At 48.3% G+C, this 27088-nt stretch overlaps 1 protein-coding gene across 3 annotated transcripts in view; it reads right to left on the reverse strand.

Annotated features, from left to right (window-relative positions):
• Positions 1-752: 752 nt before the first annotated feature.
• Positions 753-27088, reverse strand: part of LOC105561760 (teneurin-m) — a 539370-nt gene continuing 513034 nt past the window's right edge. The window contains exons 5-18 of one of the 3 annotated variants that reach the window (XM_012012040.1): positions 22389-22473; positions 20377-20540; positions 17441-20056; positions 16413-16690; positions 15981-16227; positions 14833-15207; positions 13838-14173; positions 13343-13550; positions 11636-11662; positions 9789-10005; positions 8858-9693; positions 6463-8771; positions 5528-6281; positions 753-5287 (exon numbers count right to left, since the gene is read on the reverse strand). In XM_012012040.1, the coding sequence (XP_011867430.1) occupies positions 3799-5287; positions 5528-6281; positions 6463-8771; positions 8858-9693; positions 9789-10005; positions 11636-11662; positions 13343-13550; positions 13838-14173; positions 14833-15207; positions 15981-16227; positions 16413-16690; positions 17441-20056; positions 20377-20540; positions 22389-22473 (9941 nt within the window). In that variant the 3' untranslated portion in view covers positions 753-3798. Of the gene's footprint in view, positions 5288-5527; positions 6282-6462; positions 8772-8857; positions 9694-9788; positions 10006-11635; positions 11663-13342; positions 13551-13837; positions 14174-14832; positions 15208-15980; positions 16228-16412; positions 16691-17440; positions 20069-20376; positions 20541-22388; positions 22474-27088 lie in introns of all 3 variants that reach the window. The other 2 variants (XM_012012042.1, XM_012012041.1) reach the window with 2 other exon arrangements.

Raw genomic sequence — 27088 nt, forward strand, 5'->3', positions numbered from 1 at the left:
AACCGCTCCGAGGCAATTTGACTACGGTTTCGAGGAGTTGACGTAGGCGAGCCTGTGTATTCGAAACCGGGTCCCGAGGCTTTGATGGTTGAGCAATTTTCCGCGTCAAAGCTAGCGAGTTCTCAACCTTACTCTATTTATACGGGGGAAAAATAAAATTTTGCCTCTGCGCCGACGGTTTGACATATGGAATGAATCACAGATCGACACGTCTCATCCAGCCTCGGGCTCCCCCTCCGAAGAAGCCGAAAAGAATCTATCAAACTCGAGACACTTAAAACAGAACGTGTCGCGAAATAACAAGAATCCTAGCGGCGTGTCTGTCAGTCGTTTTTACAATATAAAACATACACGATTTCTATCGATTTGTCTATTACTTCGTAAAGGCGATGCGTGCGAGAGAGATATGGGCAGAATTCTTCCCCCCCGTAAATTTGATCCGGAAAAACGACGTGGGTGTAAAGATGTGTGTGAAAACTGAGTGTTGTGAATCCAATGAGGCCCCGTCGCTAAAATCCCTTGCGATTTCGCGGTAGAAAAATTTTTCGTGAGACGCGAGGACGTGAAGACTACTTTCGCGGAACAGTGGCGTGTTGTCGGCTATACACAACAGATATGTACAGCGATGTTACTTGTAAGGTTCACTAGCACACTTCTTTAACTTTGTTCGCTAAACCCCACGTTAACTCGTCAACTAATACGTACTTTTTGTAGTTATGATTATGTGTATTTTTACTTTTTTTTCCTTTTAATCATATAGTCTACGCGGAACACAACGTGGTGGAGCTCCGTTGGCTCGCACGTTGGCTCACCGTGTACCCCTCTATATATATATATATATATATATATATATATATATAATATATATTATGCGTTATGTTCGTTTTTTGCATTCTTTACTTTCTATTAGTCGGTTACTTCATTCGACCCGAACCACAGACTTCTACACTTTTTTTCCCTTATTTATCCAATATTGATAAACACCGACGAGTTTCAGCTATATCAGTTACAGAGGAGGGGCTAAGGTTGTGCCCTGTAAAAGATAGGTGAATTAAGATGAATCGAAAGGGATTGATTTCGGCGAAATATATGTGTATATCTGATCTTCGAGGTCAGGAAGAATTGGTCTTAAAATTGCGTTATATAAAAGCTCGGATTCGGTATTACAACTTAGAAGAAAAGAGAGGCAGTGACGGTGTGGAATTGAATTCCGTATAAGGAAGAGAGTTTCACGTTTTCAACGTTTCATAAAAATTTCTAATTTCTTTTTCCTCCCGATGAGAATCGAATGGGCACGTATTAAAGGATATAGAAAAGAATTCAATCATCGCAAAAACCAATTCCCTATATTCTGAGGATTTAGGAATTTATAACTTGACGAAACGAATCTCTCTGCATACATCGATTCTTGTTAATCCAACTATTTTTTGCCGGGATGCTCTCTTCGGCGGAGCGCGGGGGGAGGGTGAGGTTCTTTTTCACAGGGCGATCCCACATACACACGGTTACATAGGACTTCTTCGACGACACAATTCAAAAAATAATTTTTCATTTTTAGTAGAAAGATAGGCGGGGCATTTTCCGTACAATGGTAATATTATCGTTTTTTTCCCATTATTATTATTACTCTATTTATTATTCTTATTACTTATCGTTATCGTATATTACTATTTATTTTTTTTATATTATTATTTCTTCTGGACATTATTACTTCGACGCATCCCGTTACGACTGTCGCTCGTCTCGTCTCGTCATGTCGCGTTACGTCTCGCTCTTTATTAAGTGACGATATCACGTCGCATTAAGTTCTTACACGTTTACGTCGTACGATACTATTTACACGTGTCTACGTTGTCTACGACAAATCGGTAGATTCGCTCATACCTCAGGCAACCACGATCAACATTCATCAAGTTTGAAATTTATCTACGAAACTCAAGATACTTGGGATTGACAAGTGGGGCAGTACGATAATTCTGAAAATGATTCTTTTATGAACTTTCAGTGATGTCGATTTGTTTTAATATCACTTCTTTAAAAAAGTTTCGCACCGACTATTGCTTTTATTACCGGAAAAGCAGTGTGTCTTCCCACTTGTGTGAAATCTTGTATAAATTCCACTTACTTTGAACATTAAAGAAATTATATTTTTCAATATAAATCCCGCATTCTTTATGGATCCTAGGGCCTCGATAGATATCGATTCCAGATGCCGCATTTATACCCATTCAATTAACGCGTATCAGCAGAATCAGTGAGATAACAATCACGCTATGCATCCGGCCGATTTGAAGCGATAATGTGTTTTTGTTGTGTATTTGTATGCCAATCGTGCGTAGGCCTGGGCGTCGAGATTTAACGTGAACCGTCCGTTTCGTGCGAACGTTGCGTTTCCTCCTGACAGAATCTCTCGCGTTATTTATTTATTTATTTTTTTACCGAAAAGATCGCGACGCGTCCGATATAACTTCGCGACTTACCCCATTTCTCGCGTTTGAACATATCACGGGGGCACAAGTTCCTATACCTTCACATGTGTACGCGTGTATGTGTCATGTTCTTTCTTTCTATACATATAAAAAAGCGGTATCGACAGTTCCACTTGAGTTTACGATCGTTCTCGCGCGTTACATTACGATATTTTTATCTACATTTACCATTAAGAATTCGAGTAGCTATATTTACAATTGCTTGTCTCGCATCTAGTACACCAATTTGCGCCTTGTTAAAAATATCTGCTGTATATCTGCTCTCCTTTGTCTCTTTCTCTCTCTCAATCTCTCGCTTTCGTTCTCTCTCAATCTCTCTCTCCCTTTCTCTCGCTTTCCCTACGGCGTCTCGCGACGCGATCTACAGCGACGTCCACGGACAGTTTGTTCAGACGCATCCACCCCCCGGGGGCGGATACGTCCCGATCAAAGATGCGAGGCGAGAGCATCCCGAACAGAGAGCGCGAAATAACTGGACGTTCGGAGAACGTCGGCGTATCTTTTTGTATTAAAAATCAGGCTCTCGCCCCGTATCTGCCGACTTGGACGTGACGATCCTCGCTACCGCGTGCGTGCTCACGCGCGTGTCTTGCAGACCCTGTTGAATGACGTCGGCTCGAGATCGTTTCGGCCGACGATCCGAAAAAGCCCAAGACACACTCTCCACCAGTCTCCCACCCTCCTCTTCGCGAAAAACACTACCGGATTTTCGTCGCGGACGGCACTTAGAAAGTTCACACGCACGCATCCTCGTCCCTTCGATACGCATATCGGATCTCGCCACCCCTCCTTCCCTCCCACCCTCTCCCACGTGTCTCTCTCTTTCTCTCTCTTTCTTTCTATAAACTAATCACCATGTAACAAGCTTTATATTCTTCATTTCGTTAATAATGCGACTAGCTTAATTTTGACACTTGGCGACCCGCTCCTACACCCGCCGTCTTCGCACGCACGATTGATCGATCTAGGAATCTAGGATAGATCGCGATCGCGTGGACGCGCTTATGGCACATCGACGGGGTAGGTTTGCACCGGACACGCGTCCGTGGTCGCTCGTGGTAGATGATCGCGTCTCGACGACGAGCGCGGGGAAGGAGAAGAGGCCGAGAGGAGGATCGGGGAGAGAAAGGGCGCGACGTCGCCGGCCGCTCGCCCGTAAACTGCAGTTTAATACAACTTTTGCAGCGGCAGGATCGATTCTCCGTCAACGCGTTGCTCCCTTTCTCTCCCGTTTCACGGTGCTCGCATCTCGGATTCACGCGCGAATCAAGTCCCAGGTTATTCGAACCCGCGTCGTGGTGTCCTCGAATCACGAGTCGTGCCTGTGAGTCCTGCTGCGCCTGTTGCCGCTCTTCCGCCTCTTCCTCTTGGTGTCGCGGGTGAACGCGACGTTGCCGGGATCGTCGGCGAGCTGCGGATACCTGTGCACGCTGTGGATGTCGACGCCCTCATAGCCGTCGACCGTGCCGCGGCTAATCAACTCGTCCTTCTCCTCCTTCGACCAGTCGCCCCTACCCTGGAAACCGGCTATCACCAACTGCTTCTCGATCTCCCAGGCTCTCTCGACGGCCCGCTTGTGCGCATGCTTCAGAATACGATGCCGCTCCTGCTCGGGATCGGCTCCGTACTTGATCACCACAGCCGCGTCCGGGTTGTGAAGCCTCAGCTCCTTCCACGTGCCCGCGCCGTGCTCCGTCGTCTCGTGCGTGGATACGTTGAACATGCTGCCAAGGCGATGGAGCTCCTCCATATCGTCGCGGATCTTCAGCGCGTTGTCCTTGACGAAGTAGAAAACGTCCTGGTCGTGTACGCTGAAGTGTAACGGCAGGAAGTACGAGTTGTTGAATACAGACGTCACGACGTCCTGCACCACGCTGTTGACACCGTCCACCACGCTCACCAGAGCTCGACCGCCGACGCGCGACACCAGGATACCTTCGCCGAACACCGCCCGGCGATGTGCCACTCGCGGCAGTAGGTTTCGTGTCTTCGGTTCCAACTTCAACAACGGTTTGGGAACGAAACCCAGATCAGAGAACTTCTCTTGCACGCGGTTCACGATGCACTGCAGACCGGACATCACGCCAAAGTCCGGAGTCAGTTGCGGGGATGTGACAGTTGCGCTCGGCTGGTACACCATTTGTTTCGTGTACTCGGAGCCGAGCATCATCGAGATGTCGTAGCCGTAGAGCTTCAGCCAACTTCCCAGATCCGTCATGTATTCGACGTTCTGCTTAAAGTTGATCGGATCGTTATTACGGAAACGATAGATGAAAATGTCGGTCGGTGTGGTGAGTTCATTAGCCATTTGTTCCCAAGCTGGCGTCATCCATTGACCGACACTCGGGTCGTACAGTCTCTTGTTTAGATAGATCAACTTGGTGTTGGGATCGAAGAGACCTCCGTGGAAGTCGATAGGCAGATAGAAGTCCGGATTGGTGTCCTTGATGATCTTGCCGAAGGGAGTGCGCCGCATTTCTTTGATGAGATTGCCGTTGGTGTCGAAGAGAACGAGAGGCGAGCCATTTTGGTCCGTCGCGACGTAAAAGCGTTGCTCGGACGTCTCCACGGTCATCAGGAAATCGCGCGAGTCATAGAGGAATCGGAACGTCTTGGACAATTTCGGGAAGTGCACGTGCGTTATCAGATCCGGAGTCTTTGGATTCGCGTAGAAGAATTGGGTGATGTTCTCTCGGTCGTCGTTCATGGACACCAGTCGACCACGGTCGTCGTAAAAGTACCAGATCTGGAATTTCTTGTGCTCCGACGCATGAATCAGCTGTCCGCGCGAATTGTATCTGCAGAAAAGAAAGAATATCACATATTATTTAAAAACTATTTTCAATCGATATTCTGCAAAATAGTTTTCAGCAAAATTTATTTCGAAAAGAATAGATTTTCATATGCACATGGCATAATTTTAGTTGTTCTAATGGAAATTTTTATAAATTTATCTTAGAAATAGAAACAAAAGTCATCTTAATATTATTTTAATTTGATATTCTTAAATTAATTCAATAAAAATAGAAAATACTTACCTGTACTTGTGCTCCCCGCGAATCACAACGAAACCGCGTCCATCGTATGAATTGAATTCAACGTCACCGTACTGGACCACTCGATCGCCACTGTCGTAGCCCAATGCGATTTTCTCGTTATGCTCGGTTACGCCGATCACATTGCCGTTCTCGTCGTACGCGTACTGCCAATTGTTCTCCGTGTCCGCTACTTCCAGCACATGACCGTCCGCGTTATACGTGATCTTTTCCATTCTGGACCATTCTTTCTTCTCCATCGACTCCTTCCCAATCGTGAGCTTCCTCATCTTGATGCGATTGCGGTTGTCGTATTCGAGCTCCATACGGAATACGTCGAAGGATCGGATGTTCATCAGCACGGTCTTGACGCGTCCGTGCTCGTCGTAGTCCGTGACCGTAAAGAACTGTTTGCTGCTGTCCTGCATGACCGATCTGTTGAAGAGGTTTCTGTATATCCTGAGATCGCCGACGCCCTCCAGTACCCCGAGATTCTGGTTGTACTTGAGACGAAGCTGAGGTAGCTGTTTGCCGTTGATGTCGACCTCGATGCCGGATATCCGCGCGTTACCGTCGTACTGATAACGGTAATGAGCGTTATCCATGCCGCTCTTGCTACCAAACTTGATCTTCTCATCCTTCACGATACCGGCGTGATATTTGTATTCGATGCGCATCTCGAAGTTCGGCTCGTTGATGTCGATGCTGCGCACCAAACTCGACGGTTCTTGATAAGTGTAATGTATCGAGGAGAGTCCTGAGAAAAGAGATTCGTGATTTGCGATTAACGGATTGCGTCTTCAACATTTTTATCATGTTTTACAAAAATTAAGTGTAAACAAAAATATTTCTTTCAATCGCACCCAGTAAAATTTAATTGAAAAATAAGTTAAAATAGATAGTATTTTATCAAAACTATATCAGAAAGAGCCACTTACCGGCAAGCGTGGTTTCGAGTTTCCCAGCGTGATCGTAGACAAAAGCGACCTTTCCGCTTTGATGGGGGTATACCTTGGCGAGAATTTGACCGTCGTCGTTGTAAAGAATCTCGTATGGATGTCTGTTCATCGGTGAATAATACTGATACTTGTAAAATCCGAGAGAAGTTTGAAGGGAGAATGTATGAATGTGTCCTCTTGGTGTGGTCAACGACTGCAATGCTCCTGCTTCGTCATATTGAAGAAGATAATCGCTTCCACGCGGTGTAGTGACCTTCAGCGGTAGGAGGCTGAACATATCTTTGAAAGCGTACACCATCGACGTGCCGTCACTGTACTTGATTTCGTATAACCGGCCCGATCTGTCGAAGCCGTAGGTTTCACTGATGTCACCCCACGTCCAGCTTGTCAGTCTGCTGAATCGATCGTATTCTAACTCGACGCCGGCAAAGATACCGTTTCTCGGTCCCCACTTGACCGGTCTAGCCGTTCTGTCGTACGTGACGTTCAACAGTTCCATCCGATCGTCCATGAACACAGCCACGGTGTTAGTCTCTCGATCGTATTCGAGTGACAAGAGGATCTCGCCGTTGACACGAAGCTTCCTGCCGACCTGGGCGATCGCCTTCGTGTTACCGCGATTCTTATTTCCTTGGATCTTCCGGAGGAAGTATCGCCATTCGAAGCGATTAGCCAAATCCCCGGCAATCTCCGTTCTCTGTTTAGCTGGCACGGGATAGCTCTCGCCCAGCAAAGGCTCGAGCTCCGCTAGAATTGAATACGGCATTGAATCGGTACTGACAGTATGAGCCCATGGTGTCACTCTCCCGACTGAACCATCCGCGAGAACCGTCGTCCTTTGTTCGGCCTCCCCGATCTTCGTAACGACGGACGATCCTTTGATCAGCATCGAGATGGGCTTCCTGTTGTTTTGTCCGACTTTCACTACGGCACCTTTCAGGCTGAGATCAAATGTCAAGCTGATCACCTTACCCGTGGGAGTAACCGCGCTCGTCAGTCTACCGAACTCATCATAATTATAGACGTAACTACGTCCGGTACTGTCGAGCTTCGTCTTGAGTAAGCCTGTGGGACCGTGGTAGTCGAAGGTAACATTATAATCATCGGGCGTGCTCAATTCTTGCAACATTTTCATCCTGGACATTCTCAGTCTGCATTTTTGTCCCTTCGTGTTTTCGATCGAATTTACCTGACTACTATAATCTCTGAGCAAGAAGACCTTGTTGCCAGCCGCGTCCGTCACCGTACTGAGCTTACCGTTGCTGGTGTTGACATTATAAGTAAAGAGATACACGGTATCGCCAGTCAAAATGTTCTTCGTGGCAATGTGTTGGCCGAACCGGTTGAACACGTAGATCTCCTGTGTGTCGGGCGCATAAATTTCATATTCTCGCGCGCCGCTCGCGTCGGGAATGCTTGCCGTCACCGAGCGGATTCGGTAATTGGCTTGGTCGCCAATGTGCACCACACCATCGGGGGAAACAGCCACAGCAGATATCGTGTTGAATTTCGAGGTGGATGCCAAATAATGATCGGCCTCGAAGCAGTCACAGCCGCGCTCCAAACAATTGCACTTGGATTCGGCGCCGGCGTACGGCGATATCTTACCGTCGGTGCCGATCACGCGAACGCGATTGATCCTCTGCGAATCGCTCTCGGCGATGTAAAGATCACCCGACGGACCGAACGCAATACTCTGCGGCATGACGAGGGTGGCATGAGTCGCGAGTTCCGTGTCGAACGAGGCCGATGGCGAAGCGCAGTGAAGCGGACGACCAGCGACGACCTTGACGCGACCGTCCGGTGCCAGTTGGAGGACCATATGATCGTCGATCATGTGCAGCGAGTTGTCCAGAGGATTGATCGCTAGTTCGGTCGGCCAACGGAGATGGACTTCCTCGACGTTCAACGTACCCTCGCAGGGTATGGGCTTCCAATGCGATTTGTGCATGTGATTGCCGATCACGGTGGTGATAATGCCGTCCCTGTCGACCATTCGGATGTTCGTGCCGTCAGCAAAGTATAGGACGTTGTCCGCAGAAACAGCGACACCCTTGGGATAAGCGAGTTTAGCGTCTCGCGCGAGAGCACCGTCGCCGCAGTGAGCTTCGTCGCCGGGAAGACAACGTTCTCCGGAGCCCACTACCGTCTCCCAGTTGTGATCGGGATCCGTGTAATCGTTGGTATTGCGAACGCGAATAATCTGATGAGATTCTGGATCCGATATGTAGAGAACGCCGTCCAGAGGGCTCAGAGCGATGTGATAACGATATGATACTCTAGTTGCGCTGAAAGAAAATTAGAAATTTAGAGTGAAAGTTCCAAAATAAAAGAGTTATAAAGAATTATTGTATAAACAGCATTGGTTACATACTTCAGTCTGACTACAGTTCTAACTGTTCCATCGACGAGGATCTTCCTGACTAGATTGAAATCACCGACGAAGATGGAGCCGTCCGCGGCAGTGGCGAGAGCAACGGGTGCCAAGAGACGCTGTTTCGAAGCTTGCCCGTCGCAGTCGTAGCAATCCAGCGGTCTTTGATGACCGTCTCCCATCGTGGTGAGGATGACTCTCGGCTTGTGCTTCAGATAAATGTTCGAGCCGTCTCCCTTTTGCAAAATACCCTCGTGGAAGTTATATCTATGATGAATGTCCAGATTCCAACCGCCGACCTCCGAAATAGACATGTCGTGACCGCTCAACTTGGTCGTCTGCACGTCCCAGATGATGTCCTTGCAGTCGCTGTACTCGTAACCGACCTTGACCATAGCGGTCGTCACGCCGTAGACGCGTTGACGATAAACGTTCAGGCGGTTCCAGGCGTAAGTAAACTTGATCACGGGATCGGCCTCGAAGGTCTTCTCGAAGAGTATACCCTCGATCGTGATCCTCAAGTGTATCAGATTCAACGCCGGCGGGATGACTTCCGGGGTCAGCTGCAGTTGTATGGTGGACAGGTAACCGGCCGCTCGGGAACTGTGATACACCAGATTCAGGCCCGTACCGGGTATCTGCAGGCTCTCCTGTATGACCTGCGACTCCGCCAAAATAGCGCTCTTGTCCGGGCAGGCACCTTGAAATCCGTGCTTCCAGGTCGCCAGGACGACCGGCTTCATGAGATCGTAATCGTGAGCCGCGCACGCATGCGGAACGTGTATGGGTGGCTTCTCCTCGGCGGTGCTCATAATGATCTTGTCGATGATGACGACCTGAAACGAAACAAATGACACCATTGTTACCTTGTCCTCAATCGTAAGACGTGTATCAGGAGCCCGTGGACGCGCGACGAGAAATTCAGGCTCACCTCGTTCCAAGGCACAAAGACGATGTGACTCTGCGGCTTGAAGGGTGACCTGCCGAATTGCAAAGTTACGGCACCGCCGCCGTTCACCAAGAGATCGAACCAGCCGTCGTCTCTCGTGAGAGTGAAGCCTTCCAGCGGTGTGCTGGTGCTGACTCGCACTCCCATCAATCCTGTGCCGAGATGCGTGACAACGCGACCACGTATGACGGCTGACCGGCTGTTAGACAACAACTGTGTTAATCGCTGAAAGCTCGCGAGCGAGTAGATAGTCTAAGATCACTTCTTTCTGTGCTTCGTCGTACACTACCAACAAAGCAATCGCTATTCTCTAGGCTAATCTCAATCTACTACTGTTTTACTGTTCACACTTCTCGGATATCTCTCCCCTTCCGAGTGTATACCGACGAGAAGATACTGTCACTTGATAACGCCTAATGAGAGATCTAGCTTTCGACATTTCGTAAGAAAATATAAGCTTGTCTGTTAGATAAATTAATTGTGTGCCTTTTGTGAATGAAAAAATGATAACAGTAATTAGCAAAGTCTGTACTGTTAACAGAAAATGAGAAATATATTCTTTTTACTGTTAATACAGGATTAAGAATTTTTTTTTCAATTTTATGTTATAACGTAAGTTGTATCTCTAGTAAAATAAGGCGACAATAAAGTAGGGACGCAGAAGGCCTCGGTCTTACTTCAGGCCCAAGTACTTCAAGAATAGATCCTTAAGATTGATCCATAATTCGATATCTGTGATGGGAGGAATCGCTATAATTAAACGCGAAGTGAGTTTCTCACATGGACGTTTAAAAAGACGTCCGCGAGAAAAGAGGCAATCGAGAGTGAATTTGCATCGAGAGGTAATGCACGTCCACTTTCATATGTGACAGAATCCTCGCGCCGGTTAATTAATATCTCGATATATCGGGCGTTAATCGCCAATCGCGTATGCAGATATGTTAAATGTTTAACGCGATGTACTTTCGTCAATTTTGCTTCTCAGTGCTAAAGAGGAACCATTCGACTGTCCGCTGAATAACACTAAACGATGCGTTCTTTTTTTTTTTACGTTTCGGACAATTTTCTCGGATCTCTCTGTCAGACTGTAGTTGCCTGTAGTTTATGAAATAAACAACGGAATACAGTGTACGACAGCCGAACAATCGCGCCTCTTTGGTACTGGAGCATAATAGTCGAGGACAAGTCACTACTTACATAAGTATAGTCAATATATATTTATATATTTATATATACACGAATAACACAAAGTCGGAAGCTCAACGTAAAAGGCACGAAACACAACGTAGGAATCAAAAGGTAACTGAACCATGCAACATGAGAATGTGTTCAACAACAACGGAGGACGAAGTGCGAGCTCGAACGATCGTGGAATGTGTTCCAACTGTCAAGATAGAGACTCTTAGATCGTGTATTACATTTCGCCGATTTCCCGTAGTGTCCTAAGTCAATGAGAGAACGTAGATATCATCGGCATCAGCGAGAGTAATGTTCTCCCCGGATATCTACGGCAGACGTTTGTACATCTAAGCCCTCTCATCGTCTTGGAGACGACTGATACTATAAATGCGAAGTGCAGAAATACATGATCCAAGGAGACCTGCTGAGATTCAATGAAATCGAGAGAGGTCAGGCTTCTCAAGCGCAGTCGAACGCACACACGCACGGTTCGTCGCGATCGGGATGCAGGATGTATTTTTATGTACAGATACGTGAGAGATACCAAATGCACGAAAATATTATCAAACAGTAGCAGGTTCTTTTATTACTGCTACGACGGATCTTATTACGGATCCTCGTTCATTTAGTCGAGCGTCTGGTTTTCTTACCTTGTGTTGAAGTGATTCCAGAACATACTGACCGGGCAGCACGGATAAAACAGAGCCGAGTTAAAATGATGCGATTAAAGGCGAAAATAGGAAGAGGAGGACGCGGGACCGAGGAGGGCGCGGGTCGGGAGAGAAAGAGAAAGAGAAAAAAAAAGTATCAAAGGATTTCCAGGGGCGTGGATGAAAATATAGAAGAGTCTGAGGAAAACTTTCCGCTTTTACGAAGAATTTCGATACGTCGCGTTTCCGGATTACTAGAATTCGCCGGTCCCTTCCAATGGACCCGACGCGCCGGGGAGAAAAAACTGTCCGGTTATTGTATCCCCTTCCTACCCCCTTAGCCGGCATGATGAGCGAAAAGCTCGAGGCTTAAACATGGACTCACACATTCACGCAAGCTCCACTCGGACGGACATGAGAAAGAGAGAAAGAGAAAGTATCGAAAGAACGGGGAAGGGGTTGGATTGATATACCGATAGATTGATCGTAAGGGACTGTAATAAAGATCGGAGTAGACAGAGAGAGAGACAGAGAGAGAGAGAGAGAAAGAGAGAGAAAAAGAGAGAATGAAAGAGAGTAAGAGAAATAGATTGATGGAGACGAGGGCTAGGGCGGGGGAGGCTTAGTGCAGGGCACACGCTCGCGCACACGTACGTACAAAACATATGTAGAAAACTGTTGGGATGTGATTTCACACGGGTCACAACAACGCAGATATAATATATTGAAATCTATGTATATGCGTCCTCGTGTCTGTACTGTCAGTGATATATGTGTACTGAGAAAGAAAGAGAGATGTACAGGGGTATGCGTGTATCTTGTAATATGCGCGCAAAGGCAGCTAAAGATTACCGGGTCCCTGCGAGAGAGAGAGAAAGAGAGAAAAAGAGAGAGAGAGAGAGAGCTGGGACCCTGGCTCTCTGTGTGCGCGCTTCTTCCCGCTTAGTTAAAAATAGAGATCGATCGGCTTTGCCCGACTAATCTTTCAACCGATTCGGTTCCCGGCTCGAGTCAAAGGGACCGTGTATTCGTATTATTAATAACCTTTAGTCGTTCCGTCAAGCATGCAACTTTCTCGACCTTCGCGATTCACGCTTTACACAGGCTCACCCCCATGCATTTCCTTTGCCATACGGATCCTTTGCCTAATTTGAAATACATGTGACCTTAATAACCACGCCGAGGCACCTGACGCGACGGTTCCCCCGAGCTGCGAGCTATATTGGAAATCTGGGAAATCTGGGAAATCTTGAAAGCTTTAAGAATCGAATTAAATAATAAAATCTCATTTCCTCGCGCGCGAGTATATTAGTGAATTTTATGCCAGTCGGAATTTTATTTGAGATTTAATCGCCATAAAGAAACTCGGGGAAAACAGCATTCGAGAAAATTTCTGCCGCGAAACTATCTGTTTCATATATTGTTCAAGAAATCCATATGTGAAAGAAAATGTGACGGACTTGCGATACCATGTGTAGCGTCAATGTATTCCTATTTAATGCTGCCATTCTCTCGTGATCGCGCATGTGTTGAGATTCCTATTTCAATTTCTTTACTCAGAGACACGCAGACTGTAGACGCAACATCGACATCGGGACGGACAATTTTCGCTAACGATTTCAACGCGTTGACGACGAGGACCATGACGACGACATTGGTCGCAAGGACGAGAGGGGAAAGTCTCGCGACGATAGACGGCGAACTTACCTCTCGTTGAAGGTCTCCTGACGAGCGTAGTTCTGCAGACTGCCCTCGTCGATTAGGAACTTCATTCTCTCGAAGAAGGACGCGGTGATGGCGGGTGGCTGTTTCCGTAGTAATATATCGATTGGCTTAGGAGCTGAAACGCACAGCTGGCTGCTACGGCATATGTGATTGGAGCAACATTCCGGGTCGGCACAATCGGTGAGACCATCTACAAGACACATTATTTTCAATTAGAGTCGCAAGGAAAAAGTGTACTTACAACACAGCTTTGGGCGGTTTCTTGATTTTGAACAAATATATATTCTAACTATAAGTACTATTTCAACAAATACAAGTATACAAGTAAAATTTCAATTTTACTTTTATCCTTTTAGTTTATCTTTTCCGTCCAACTTTGAATTTAAACAGACTGTATTTGTGAAATATTGCATAAAATAATCAGGTTTCTACGTTCTGTATTAAATAAAAAAACACAACAGTGTCTAAACGCTGTACCTTTATCGTTGTCTCGTCCGTCGTTGCAATTCTGTTCTAGGAGCACGTTGCAATCCTTGCCGTCCCAGCCGTTATAACACTGACATTCCCACTGCGCGTCGTTCGACACCCTGCACTGTCCATGGCCGGAACAGGAATTCGGACAGCCCTCCATCGTACAGTGTTTTCCGTTCCATCCGGTGACGCATAGACACGTGCCATTTTTGCATTGTCCGTGCTCGTTGCAGCGGGGATCGCATTGCTTCAGATTGCACAGCTCGCCGGACCAGCCTGGCAAGCAGTCGCAGGCGTTGTCCACGCAGTGCCCGTGAGGGCCGCAATCAAGATCGCACAGTTCTGAAACACGGCGAGGCGAGAGACGGTTGAAAACGACTGGTCAAAGTGCTCGGAATAATACGGAAGTGTGTTAGTCTCGAAGCGGACACTCAGAAGCGAAGCGATGATCGTCCGACAAGTATTAAAAACGACTACGAGAAGAAAGGGGATCTAGAAAAATGGACAGTTAATCGGGGGAGAGTTTCGTAAAAATTACTTCGCAAGTTCTCTGTTCACCATCCAAAAACCTGGAAACATAGGAATCGTCAGTTCGCCGAAAGTATAATCGATACTTTCAACCCAATTTCATATCGCGGTTACCTCGCTGGTTTTAAATGTTACAGGTCGACGCAGACGTATCCCTGTCAATGGCGCTAATTTCGATCTGTTTGCTACTGTTTTTTAAATAAATTCATAAATATAGGTACAATAAATATAACAAATTTTGATAAAAAACCAATAAAAAGATACTATTTTTTTCAAATAGAGAAATAGTAGAACGCAACTGACAATAACTGTCCTTTTCATTTTTAATCTTATCGCATACTTGATCTTATAAGACAATTCAGCTAACTTCTCTATTTTTAATCTTTACGAACTGAAAAATGACACGCAATTTACTTCTTGCTCGATGTGGAACATTCTGAAATATAATTACGTTCGGTCAGTCACCCGCTCACCTTTCGAGCAATCATCACCGGACCACATAGGCTCGCAGACGCAGCTCTGGGTCTCCAGATCGAAATTCCCGTGACCGCTGCAGTCCGGCAGGCACTGCAGTGCCTCCTTATCCATTTGACTGCAGTCGGCTCCCTTCCAGCCCTTCTTACAGATGCACGTGCCCTCGGCGCAGAAACCGTGGCCCGAGCAAGTCGGATGCGGACAGTCGACCTCCTCGCAGTACTTGCCCTTGTAGCCGCGTACACAGTTGCACTTGCCGTTGGTGCAATGCCCGTGACCGTTGCAGTCGGGTACTTCGCACTCGTCGTGTCGCAGGGAGCACTCCTTGCCCTTCCAGCCGGGATTGCATTGGCACTCGCCGTTTATGTACTCGCCTAAATCGGAACGACGGGATTATTTGTTGACGAGAATTATTTACGCGCCCGGGACTCGCAAAATTGCGTCATTTCGGATGGGTACTTTCAAGGATTAAAGCCCGACGAGACGCGATTGTCGCCGCAATTGATCGACATCGAAAATATTTGTATTTCAATTGATTAGATCCAGACATGACAAAACTGCGCACTGATGTACTCCTCTTGAAAAATAAGACAGCGCATTTTATTCACAGTAAATAAATACGGCTGCGTATCGCTTCGCGAGTGCGCTGAGGGAGAAATGAGTGTACCAAGTACCAGGAAATTAACATGTATCGCGAGTATTTGCAAAAGTGCAATACTGAAACGAGTGAAACGTAATCGGCTTTGATTTCTATTTAAAAGAAATCAATAAACGAAGCCGCGCGGACTTGGTTTTTTTAATCAGTTAAAAAACCTACCAATCGTTATTTCTTTCTATTTCAATAGGATTTTAATCAAACCCGTAACCAATAACCGATTTTTGAAGTTTATTAAAATTCCAATACGGATTTCAATTTAATGTTATTTTAACCAAACGGTTGAATCCTATTATCGCAGATTTCTCAATATTTTTATAGTAATAATTTCATATAATAATACATATGTGTATACACGTATGTAGCTTATATACGTAACAATCAAAGTAAATACAAATTATTATAAACCGACGTTTACATAATTAAAACAAAGAAAAGCCGATTGTCGATGAATTGTTGCCCGGGATATTTTATTGAGTGAGACAAGCTTACCTCTTTGACTGCAGAGAACAGGACAGACACTCTCGCTGCAGTCTTCACCACCGAAACCAGGATTGCACTGGCAATGGCCGAGAAGACACTCGCCCTTGCCGCTGCAACCGTTTGGACAGTTATGCGTCATATCCTCGGCGATTACGGCGATGAACGAGACTTCATGGGGATCTCCGTCGTCGTTATAAAGCGAGAGGAACCAATGTCCCGGCTCCATGTACTGGGTTACCTCCTTCTTAATCGAAGGCTGTGAAAGGCATCGGAAATTGGAGTTAAACCGTCACCGCTCAAGTCGATCGTACATGCGTCTTCGACGATACAGGGGGGAAGAGTAAAAAAAATTGAAAAAATACATAGTCTGTCCGAGAATTATCGTTGTTACGCGAGAAAGAGAAATAAAAATGGGGTAGCGGCACATACAATAACACTAACATGGGACGCCCTGGTGGTCCGAGCCTTAAAACCGCTGAGCACCTCCAGTAGGTCGTACTGCGTGTGCGTGGGCAGCGCGTTCCTCCTCGCGTACACGCCAATGCTCGCGCCGCGCGGGATGCTGTAGTCGAAGCGTACGTAGGCGGCTTCCGATTGGTAAAACTGCATGTTCCAGTAGCTGTACGGCAGTATCTCCTCGCTGAGCTTCTGCCCTAAGCCGACCTGAGCGAAGGTCGTCCCGTCGGGCGGGAAGGACCTCGCCGGGAAGGTTCGTGCACCTGCGGACGCGAGTCGCAATCAGAAGCGATACACGACTGGGGCGGCTCGAGTTTCCGTTGGATAATGTAAGCCGAGATCGTCATTAGTAATTTTAGTATAATTAATTGCATTATCCGTCTACCAAAAAGTGACTGCCTAGACTGCAACTTGTACGGAACAGCTGGCTTTAAAAGGAAAAGAGCAAAATTGGCATTAAGTTACACAGCATCGAGATTACATTATCCGACAGAGATGTGAGAATTCGCTCTTGAGAGCGAAATATTCCCCCGAGTCTAGGATGCATGGATGCTTATGCGCGTCAGTTTTCGTGAGCGTTACGCCTTTTCTTCCCTACTTCATTTTCAGACGGAATCGCCGATTCATTTTAGTATCGGTTACTTCACAATTAATGGGACCGCGATAGAAATGATTTTTCTTTCGAAAACAACACGCGCTCTCCTGTGCATTAGCAATAATTGTTGCCGGTTGCCGACAATTAGTTCGGGACATTCCGTGCAGGGCTTAAAATTACGTCTCATAATCTACGCAAATTACACTACCCACTACCACAAAACACACTACAATGACTACAACAATACAGGCAAGTTAACGTTCGCGTTTGACCAGTCCGTGAGCAAACGACAAGCGAACGAGTGAGCATCGGCATCAGCGCAGACGGAAGATAGAGGGTAGAAGTGTCAGAAGAAAATATAAGATAAGTGATTGAGAAAAGATGAAAGATCGGAGAAAGAGAGAAAACGAGGCCTCACCTTCGAGTATCAGTATAGTGGGCTCCGGGGGTAGCGGAGTGCTCCCAGAGCAAGACCACACGTCGGTGCTTACTTCTGGCTCGTAAGTCGACGCGGAGGTCTCGTTGGTTGACTCGCCACTCTCCGCGGTGTCGTCCGTCGACGAAGGATAATAGTCTTCGGTGGTGGAGATCGCGTCAGGCCTTACCGACTCTTTCACGGATGACTGTCCGTCCCTCTTATCCGTCGGTCTCTCCCCTGGCTCCTCGGGGGAATTCTCGGCTAACAGAGTGGAGTTAATGCTCTCGAGCTCCTGCTCGTCGTCGATCGCTGAAAAGTTGTCCCACTCGTCAGACGACGAGCCCATGCAGGGGCAGGAGCACTCGCACTCGCCGCCGGCCCAGATCGGCGCCGGTGGCGAGGCAGGTGGCTGCGGCGGTGGCGGTAATCGCGTATCGACCGCGTCAATCGACTCTTGGTCGTTAGCAGGGATTTTTTTCATGCTCGCCGCGGACGGCTCCGATAGCCTCTCGGCCGTGCGCACCTGCACCTGATCGACGTTATTCGCGGATGAACGGCTAATCGCGCCGCTCTCCGTCGGCACCGACACCGACAGGACGTACAGTGGCCTCGAGGAGGCGGCGGACGAGTCCTCGCTGGTGATCGTTACGTTTATGAGCACCCGGTGCGATGACGATGAGAATGAGGACGATGAAGGCGATGGCTGCGAATGACCGTTGCGGTACACGGGCACCTCCACGATCTGCACGCGTTGGTTCATCGGAGGGTCGGACCAAGGGGACCCGGGTGATGGGTTGTTGCTCGATGAATCATGCACCGTTTCATGCAGGGTGTCCGCAGGAGGGGAGTTATAATTAGTGCTAATCGATGGGGAGTTTTCAACAGATTCGTCGACGGACGCCTCGTGAAGCTGCTCTTTAAACTTCCGAAGAAACTCCTCGTCGCTCCTTGCTCTCACGATGACCCGTGGATCGTCTTTATACCGTTCCTCTCGGAGAGCAGCGTTCATCCTTACTTCATTGTTAAGGCTCGCGGACTCGGATGATTTAGCAGGGCGTTCCGCCGTTGCGGTTTCGACGGGTCGCTTCTTGTGATGGAGGTTGACGATCTCCACCTCGTCCTGCCCGTAACTGTAAATCGGCACAGGATAGTCTCGCTGCAGTTCCTCAGATTGCTCGGAAGTTTTGGTCACGTTGAACGACGCTTCGGATTCGGCGGAGGAAAATTCGCCGGACAGCTCCCGCGTTTCCTTCACGATGCTGGACGTCCGGGATTTTACCGATTTCGCGCTCGTCTTCGAGATACCGTCGTTTCCTGCAGAATCGACCGACCTCTCGTTCTCGCCCGAGCTCATTTTTTCCTCGAACGCGGCAACCTCGGCTGTATCTGCCACAGGTTCCTCGACGTCCCCGTTCTTGTTCGGCAGGGTATTAAACGCCGCTTCACCGTCTACGCTCAGACCAGGCGGGACTGTGGTGGCATCTACGTCTTTCCGATCCATTTCTACGGGAACTAATTCTTCGCTCGAGTCAGAATTACTTACGTCCGGTCGCTGATCCACCGTTAGCTCCTTGGAGTGCACTTCTGTTATAATCGTTGGTTCTACAGCGCTATCGTCTACGTTATCAGTGTAATCGACGGGGAAAACGTTACTGCCATTTTCCGCATTTCCTCCGACTACTTGGCCGTAGTCGGTGCTATCTGCGCCAAGTTTCGCGGACTCCGCGCCGGATGCAGACGTCGTAGCCCCGGTGCCGACGCCGCTCTCGGCAACGTCCGAACTTTCGGACGTGCTGGCGTTATCGGTACCGCGGTCGAAATCCGCGGAGTCATCGCGGCTGAGCTCCGCTATCGGGACATGCGGCTCTCGATGCCGCGCCTCGGCGTCGCCGGCGGCCGGGAACTTCCGGGTGTACTTGGAGGAAGTGTCCTGCGGGGTCGTCGCGTCGGACGTCTCGTTACTGGGCGATTCGCGAACGGAAGTGAACGCGAGAGAATTGCCAGAGCCGACAGAGACAGAGGACGAAGAGGCGAGATGGTCGACAGCGACAGTGGTATGAGTCGAACGATCGTACGAGTAGTTAGTAGCGGTAGTAGAAGAGACATTCACGACAAGCTGTACCGGCCGCGAGGGAGCCGTCGATCCCGGTGACTCCGGCGGCGCGTCCTCGGCGTCCTCGGCAGCTTCGATCGAGGGGCCGATGGCTCCTCTCGCATGCTCCGGATCATGCACAACCTTACCAGAAGACTCCTCCCCATGCAACGGGACTGACCGCCGCCCGGAGCCCGCCGAGGTCTCCGCCTCAGCGGGAGCGGCCGGGGTCAAGGGCAGCTCCTCGGGATCACGAGAGGGTGGTGGCGCGACAGTTTGGTGCAACGCATGCTCGTTAAACGTGTCCCTACGCTTGCGGTTGTACACGACACCATCTAGCAACATGCTATCCGACGTGCTAATACTACCTCCTGACGATGGCGGCCGCGTCCTGCCGCTCGACTGCGACGACGTCGACGTGGTAGACGTGGACGTCTTGTTCGCCTCGCCCGACGACGGCTTGGCGTCGGTGTTATCGCCCACCAGGACGTTGCACGCCTTCTTGCCTTGGTACGACCAGTTCACTAAATTGGACGCTTAATAAGGGATCAATTAGGATTGGACGCTGGTGTTAGTTTATCGTGGACTACGCTACGTTAGCTTTCGCGTTACTCCGCGTCGCTTCCAAGTTAAATTTCACAGGCAAGTTTCACGCGCAAAGATTGGAAAGCGATCTAAATTACGTGTGACAGACTAGAGACGCGCTTTGAGAGGAGCGCTTTTTAGTAACGCCTCTCGTAACATCAGATATCCGTTAGCTTAAAGACTACGCGCTCGATGTGGAAAGGCAGACATTTCGTAGAGCAAAGAAAGATCGCTCGGAATGCAATATGCGAATAATTACCTGCGACGTAGGTTAATGCCGCGGTCAAGCAGAGCGAGAGCATAATTACTACTATGGCAATTAGTTTCCAGCTGCACCAATCGATTCCCTTGCGGAAATGACAGCGGATGCTTTGTCTCCTCATCGGGATCATCGACGGGGCGTGCCCGTAAGGTAAAGGTACTCTGAAAATCGATGAAGGTCGATTTGTAGCGCGGTCCGCATGTAAATTCCCGCTGTAACACGCGCATTATCCCTCCCTCCCCCCGCCCTGCCCCGTCCCAGTCGCTCATTAGCGGCCGGGGGGGGGGGGGGATTAATCTTTATCCCGCCGTTTTATCCGAAAAGTTAGATAGCCGCCCGAATCTCCGTTACAACGGGCGTTGGATAATTCCTCCGATGCGCCGCCGTTGTAATTAGAGAAACACCGCCGAGGAATTCGGCACCTCGGTACAATTTTCAGGCACGTTCGGCCGAACTCTCGGAGTTTCGGTGTACAGCGTGGAGTTTCATCTCCTCTCCGTCTCCCGCCTTCTTTCTCTCGCTCTCCCTCGTGACGTTCGAGAAACTCGTAATGTATTCTCGCTCGTTACACAGCCCCGTAGAAAAGCGGCAGCCCTCGAGTGTGTTTGTACTGAACGTCGCAGCCGCCGCCGCCGCCGCCGCCGTTTCCAAGTAACTCACAAATGTCTAACCAAAATATTTAAACGCAACCCGTCGGATTCTGAAGCGGGAAAGCGCGTTTGCTTTCGTTGCACCGCGTGATAATGAAAAAAACGAGAACCAAGCGGCGTCTACCAGGCGTCCTCTCTCTCTCTCTCCCGCTGTTGATTCTACGCGGATTGGACGCGCGTTTTTTTTTCTATCGTGCAAACCAAATAAAAGCGGACGATTTGGAGTTTCCCCGAGTGAAACTTCCGGTCTCTGAATTCTCCATTTTGCAGCCCGATGTTGAAATGTTTAACCGAATGTTTGACTTATTCGCTACAAAGTTCCAATATTGAAATATCCTACGTTTCCGAACGCTAAGCTCCCTCCGCTTTTATCACATTTACATTTCCAGGAGATATTTCGTTTTGTTTTGATTTTTAATAAAGATAAGTGAAATATTAATTTTATAAAAATTAAAAAGGAATTTACAAAAAAGAAGGAGAGAAAGGGAGGAATATCAGATCGCGCCCGTTTCTCCCGCGTTTCGCGCTTCCGTTGAAACGTGAAAAAATTCCGGGAAACGTACGCGAATGAACGCGGCGCGGGGAAGAAATCGTGTTGCGCGCTGCGGAATCGGCCGGGGAATTAGCATTGGCTATTATCAAATTAGTTTTCTCATTTCGTATTACTTCAATATCGTTCTATTCAATCTCTTAAAAAGTGACTCGCTCAAACTTTCGAGCCGGAGCGTTAATGCCATTTAGCAAATTTGCATACCGTAAAAGCGGAGAGACTCGAATCTCCGTTCGTTCCCAGGGTAGCGCGTTATCAAATTCCATTCTCTCCTCCCTCGCTCTCCCCCGCGGTCGAAAGAAGTTCGTTTACCGGCCTTGTAAACACGATGTGAATCTCGCAGCAGCAGCAGCAGCAGCAGCAGCAGCAGCAGCAACCGTTTCGTAAGTTCCTCGACGCAGCACGCGTTGCTCTGCGGCTCTGCGACGAATGGTCGTCGCAAGAGCCCGTAAGGACCCGACCCGATTTTCCACGGGCGAGCGTAAACTAGAGCGCAGGCGAGATTTTTCGAGGTATGACAATCCACGTTCAAACATTGACTCATTGTGCCGCGAGTCGGCCTGAATGGATGATTCATGAGGATCACTTGAGCGGCAGCGAAAGAAAGGAGCGCAGGAGCATAGACGTCGGCCGACGTTAACGTCGCTTCCTTGATCACGCGTCGGCGTTTCGGTACACGAAAGCCTCCTTCCGGGCAACCACGACGGAAGCCACGACGGTGCGATTCATCCCGAGGCCCGGGGACACCTCCGTCGCCGCGCTGTCGGCGGGAGGGGGGGAAAAAGTATTGTGGCGGTAAACGGTCTTACCTGTCCATGTTGTTCTGCAGCTCCACCTTTATTGGACTGTTCCCCGTGGACTGATTCTTGCTGTTGTATTCATTCTTCGGTATCTCTGCAAAAGAGAAACAGAGGGGATGAAGACGGTTCGTTATATATCTCGCCGCCTGACAGATCGGCGAAATTTCTCGTGGGGAAACAACGCGGGCGCCCCCCTCCACGTGTCAGGTTTTTCCGCCGCGTCCAAAATGTAAATGCAATTCAGCGCGATGTAGTTTACATTTTACGTAATGCATACGAAATCGTATTATACGAGAAGCGTCATAATATACGCGGAAAATTGCCGGTAAGATAGCTTTTTCGACGAGCCCGCGCGAAGCTCTCGCCTCGCGCCGGCCATTATTCCGCCAGTTTTTTTTTTAAGTCGCGGGATCAGCCGCCCTATCAAGTTAACTGATTTACCAAGGTAAATGATATCGTTAGAGCCGCTAATAGACAGCGCGTATTACATTTTGACGTAGGGATCTCCCGAGGTTCGACGGGGTTAAAAATGCCCGCTGTCAATCCGTCGTCGGGTATAATCACGCCCTTCTTCGCTTACGTTTATCCTCACGCCGGGCATTTCCGATTACGCGCGGAACGTATAATTAGGAGGCGCGCTCTCGGGCGCGCGAGGCGTGGCCGGCCGTTAAATAAATTACGACAGTGTCGATTCTGCATTTTCAACGCGAGGTCAACTTTTCCCGCCCCGGTGAACGACCAGACGTCCGATCCCTTGTGATGCCAGACGCGAACGCCTTTCCGCCTCGCGGCGCGGCGGTTTCCGAGGAAGGAAAACGGCAACGGCGGTCGCGCGGGGCTCCTGTTGAATCGATAAGTATATGATTCATCGCGGTTTTGGCTTGAATTTCAAGCAACCGCGCCAAGGGAAGCCCGCGTATGCGTTCCCGGGTCTTAGGAAACCGCCGGGCACGAAGGGTCTTGTGAAAGGCGAGGAGAAACCGTAGGAAAAAGGGGCCTCGTCTTCGAAAGAAAGAGAAGATGCTAATTTGGTAGTATAATGTATTGGAAATCGTGACGTTTCCCTTTGTCATCTTTCAAGATATCCGGAAGGCACGGTTTCGAAAATCGACGCGGGCTCGCACATCCTGTACGCACGGATTCCGCATGTTCGACGGACGATGGAGAACGTCATGATGACTGATGATTAGTGGTGGACGCTGGTGGTCCGAGGGATCGCGCTCTCGCAGCGATATGCACGAGTATTAACGCGCGTTAATCCGCAACCGGGAACCTCGAGCGCACAAGTTTCGAGCGCGAAGTAACGCGAATTCTATTACGTATCTCTCGCGCGATACCCCGCTGAAATATACAGGCCGGTATTAGCCGCGATAAAATAGCTCGCGTAACGCGCACTTCCACATTCATTTGCGGTTCACACAAATTAGAAAAACATGCAACACTCGTGGCCAGCGCGAAATATCGCGGGGGGGAAAAAAAATCAAAATTACACATTTAAATCCGGAAATAATGACTGATGAAATAGAAATAAGCACGTGGGAAAGTATTTACATACAGAAACAAGCTGTGAATTAATTTTAGAAGTTTAACTTCTCTCTCCCTCTCCTCCCCACCTCTCTCTCTCCTCCATGATTCTGATTCTCTCTCTCTCTCTCTCTCTCTCTCTCTCTCTCTTTCTCCTCCCTCTTCCCCCTCCCTCTCTCTCCGCGCGTCGAGATACGGTCGCGCGTGGTAGCGCGGTGCGCATTTAAAACGCAGTGCTCCAGCGTTTTGAATATTAATGAGCCACTTTACACGTTTACGCGCGCAGGCGGCATTCGAGTTCGAGCTTTGTTGTTCTTGACACTTAGCCCGTCTCGCGCCCGCTTCACGAAACCCTTTTTCAGGACGCGCTCGTTACGAGGAGCGAGGCAGAGTTTGGCTGCTTCAGCGCCCTTTGTCTTCTTACGGGGAGCTCGCTCAACTCTAATGTTCCGCGCACCTTCAGGCGTACCTTGGCGAACGGTAAAACGCGGGCGTGGGAAGAGAAGAGGGCCCAGCCGAAGCTGCTGACCCCACCACCGATAATTGTAGGTGTTGGCGCTCCGGCCCCGAAATCCGGTGATTATGCCATTTAGGCAGATATCGGTGATTACGGTGATTTCGGGGGTACTCCGCTCTGCCCGGAGGGTGTCTTCTCTGGTTTTATTTTTCTCCGGGGTGTTTAGGCGCACGAGACGGCGACCCCCGTCGCCCGGAATCGAATTAAAGGGGAATATCTGCTAATCAGCGGTTCGCTGGCGAGAATTCATTCTAATTGGCGACCTGCCAGGTGATTTACCGCCGATGATGCGCTCGCGAGAGGCGCCCTCACGTGAAGAATAGCTTTGACGAAGGGTTGAACACGATGGTATACGCGCGTCGAATTGGAGCCGCGTTGGCCGTCTTAAATCATTTAAGAGATCAGAATCCCGGTTGCGCGCGATAACATTCAGTGGAGGTGTATGTGTATTACGGCTGAAGATAATCGGTTTTAGCAGTTAATTTAGTTTTTTTATCGCGTAATCTCGTTACTTCTCGCTCACTGATTAAATAAACAGCTTTAGTCGTAGTTGTGGCGTATCGTTATTCCTCGTCAAAAACTCGATCTCGATAATCGCTGCACGTCAATGATGACACTAGAATTTTTCAACTGCTCTAATTATAAGTCCATCGGCTACTAACGTACAGTAAGTGTCAAGAGAATTGGAATCATCTTTGAGATTAAAGAAAGAATGTTACATTGAGTAAAAATAACTTGGACTTCGACTTCAGTGTAAAATATCTTGTAAGTAGGTACGTTTGAAATGATACTGCTGGCACCATCTAGTGGTAATTTTTATTTTTGTAATTTTTTCAAATTCCATAATTTTAAAAAATAAACATAATTAATAGTTTTCAAACAGCAGCTCATTAAAAACTGACCCGGGTCGAATTGACCCATAAACTCGAAAAAAAAGGTATGACAACCAAGGGTTAAGACTCGCTCTGTATCTCAGTCAAGAGCCGTAAGATTTTTTCCAGATGCGAACGAAGGAAAGACTTACGAGAACAGCTTAGGAAAAATATTCGAAACTGGAAGTAATAAGAAGTGGCAAAAAAAGTTTTAAAGTATTTCAAGAATTGAAACGCTAGTTTTTTTTTCCATACGTAATGACATACCGTGCAGTCGTAAAATTTCCATGATAGAGTTTCACACTTTTAACACAGATAATTTATTGGGTGCACACACGTATAAGCATTGTTCACGTAATCCTATTGGCGCATAAATATATTTCCCAATTTACACGTCACTAACGGAGCTCATAATTGTTGAAACGGAGGGAAAAAAAACGAACTTATACCCGAGGTAGGTATACACGGACTGAAAAACGAGAGCAAACTCACTGCGTGGGCAAGGTGACTCCTAGAAAGCAAGACTTGGACTGCGGACCTAGCCATTATGCAGACGGCCATAAGCGTCAGGCGGTGTCATAACCGGACAGTCAATAAGACGAAGGATCGTAAGGCTCGTAAATCACTGTTCGACCTATCTCATGGATTTTAAGAGAACCTTTGAAGCGGATCCACGTTTGCTTTAGAAAAACATCAGGGTGCGCAGAGACGCATCGAAGGAAAAGTCACCCCCGGCGCTCGACCATGGAATTTGAAAAATCTTTGGGACGAGCCGAACAAGGGAAAGGAGCGTGTCACCGGGTGCCCGAGTATTTGTGCCGGACACTTCCCGAGTCGCCGAGTGGACCGGGGAGACTTTATACGTAGAAAAGCTTAGGTTTCGCCGTTGTTTTCTCTGTAGTCGATACCACGCGCCGGTGGAGTACCTCGGAAAAATGTCGCCGCAAGGCGTCCTTTTCTTTCCACGAGTACGCTCGGTGGGCATGGCAAAGGACAAGTGAAACCGTCAAGGGATTTGTCCTTCGTCGTCGCTCAGGTTTCGCGTCCATTGTTCTCCATATGGAAATCATTCATTCATCTTTACGCAATTTCTAAAACGTCAAGTTTAAAAAATGTAGTCCCGTGAACGAGACAAATGAGACCGACAGCGTCACAACTCCAATATTCCGCGATCCCTTTGCCTTTTTTTTTATTGCTCTTGCCCTCGGATAGTTACTACTATCTACTACTCCGAACAGCTTTAACATCTTTTTTTTTATTCCGTTGCAAAGTTACCACCGGTATGCAGTGTTATTTCATGTTACGATCCTTTAAATTAGATTTGTAATTAATTTGCCAATGCGGGGGCGCAAGTTTGAAGAACTCGCGAAAGGCTAAGTTGGCAAGCCGACTCGTACCGATTCGCTCTCTCCGCAGACCAATCTGCGGCGACTAAATTTTGAGAATCGTTCGGCTTGTTAGAGTCAAGTTAGTCTCGAGGCTACTCCAACAAGTCCCGACTTTTATTTCCAACTTTTATTTCACGAGAAGCCGCGTTTTCTCACGCGCAACACGCGAGCATCGCCGACGTTATCACGTGCCTTGTTTTCCCAAGATAAAGCAAAGGGATATCCCCGGGATCCTTCGGCAAACAGACGGAGGGGTACGAAAAGTTTGTGAAAAAAAGGAGGAAAAATTTCGGATAACGTAACGCGGCTTTCGAACCAAGTCTTTAAAAAGTCCGGGGATGATAAGAGGCGCCGCGGACGGAAGAAACTCTGGAAATTATCGACACTTCTCCCTTCGGCTGATCCTCT

The sequence above is a fragment of the Vollenhovia emeryi genome, unplaced genomic scaffold (genome assembly GCF_000949405.1).
Source record: "Vollenhovia emeryi isolate VEMERY1.0 unplaced genomic scaffold, V.emery_V1.0 DF939201.1, whole genome shotgun sequence".
Taxonomy (NCBI): Eukaryota; Metazoa; Arthropoda; class Insecta; order Hymenoptera; family Formicidae; genus Vollenhovia; species Vollenhovia emeryi.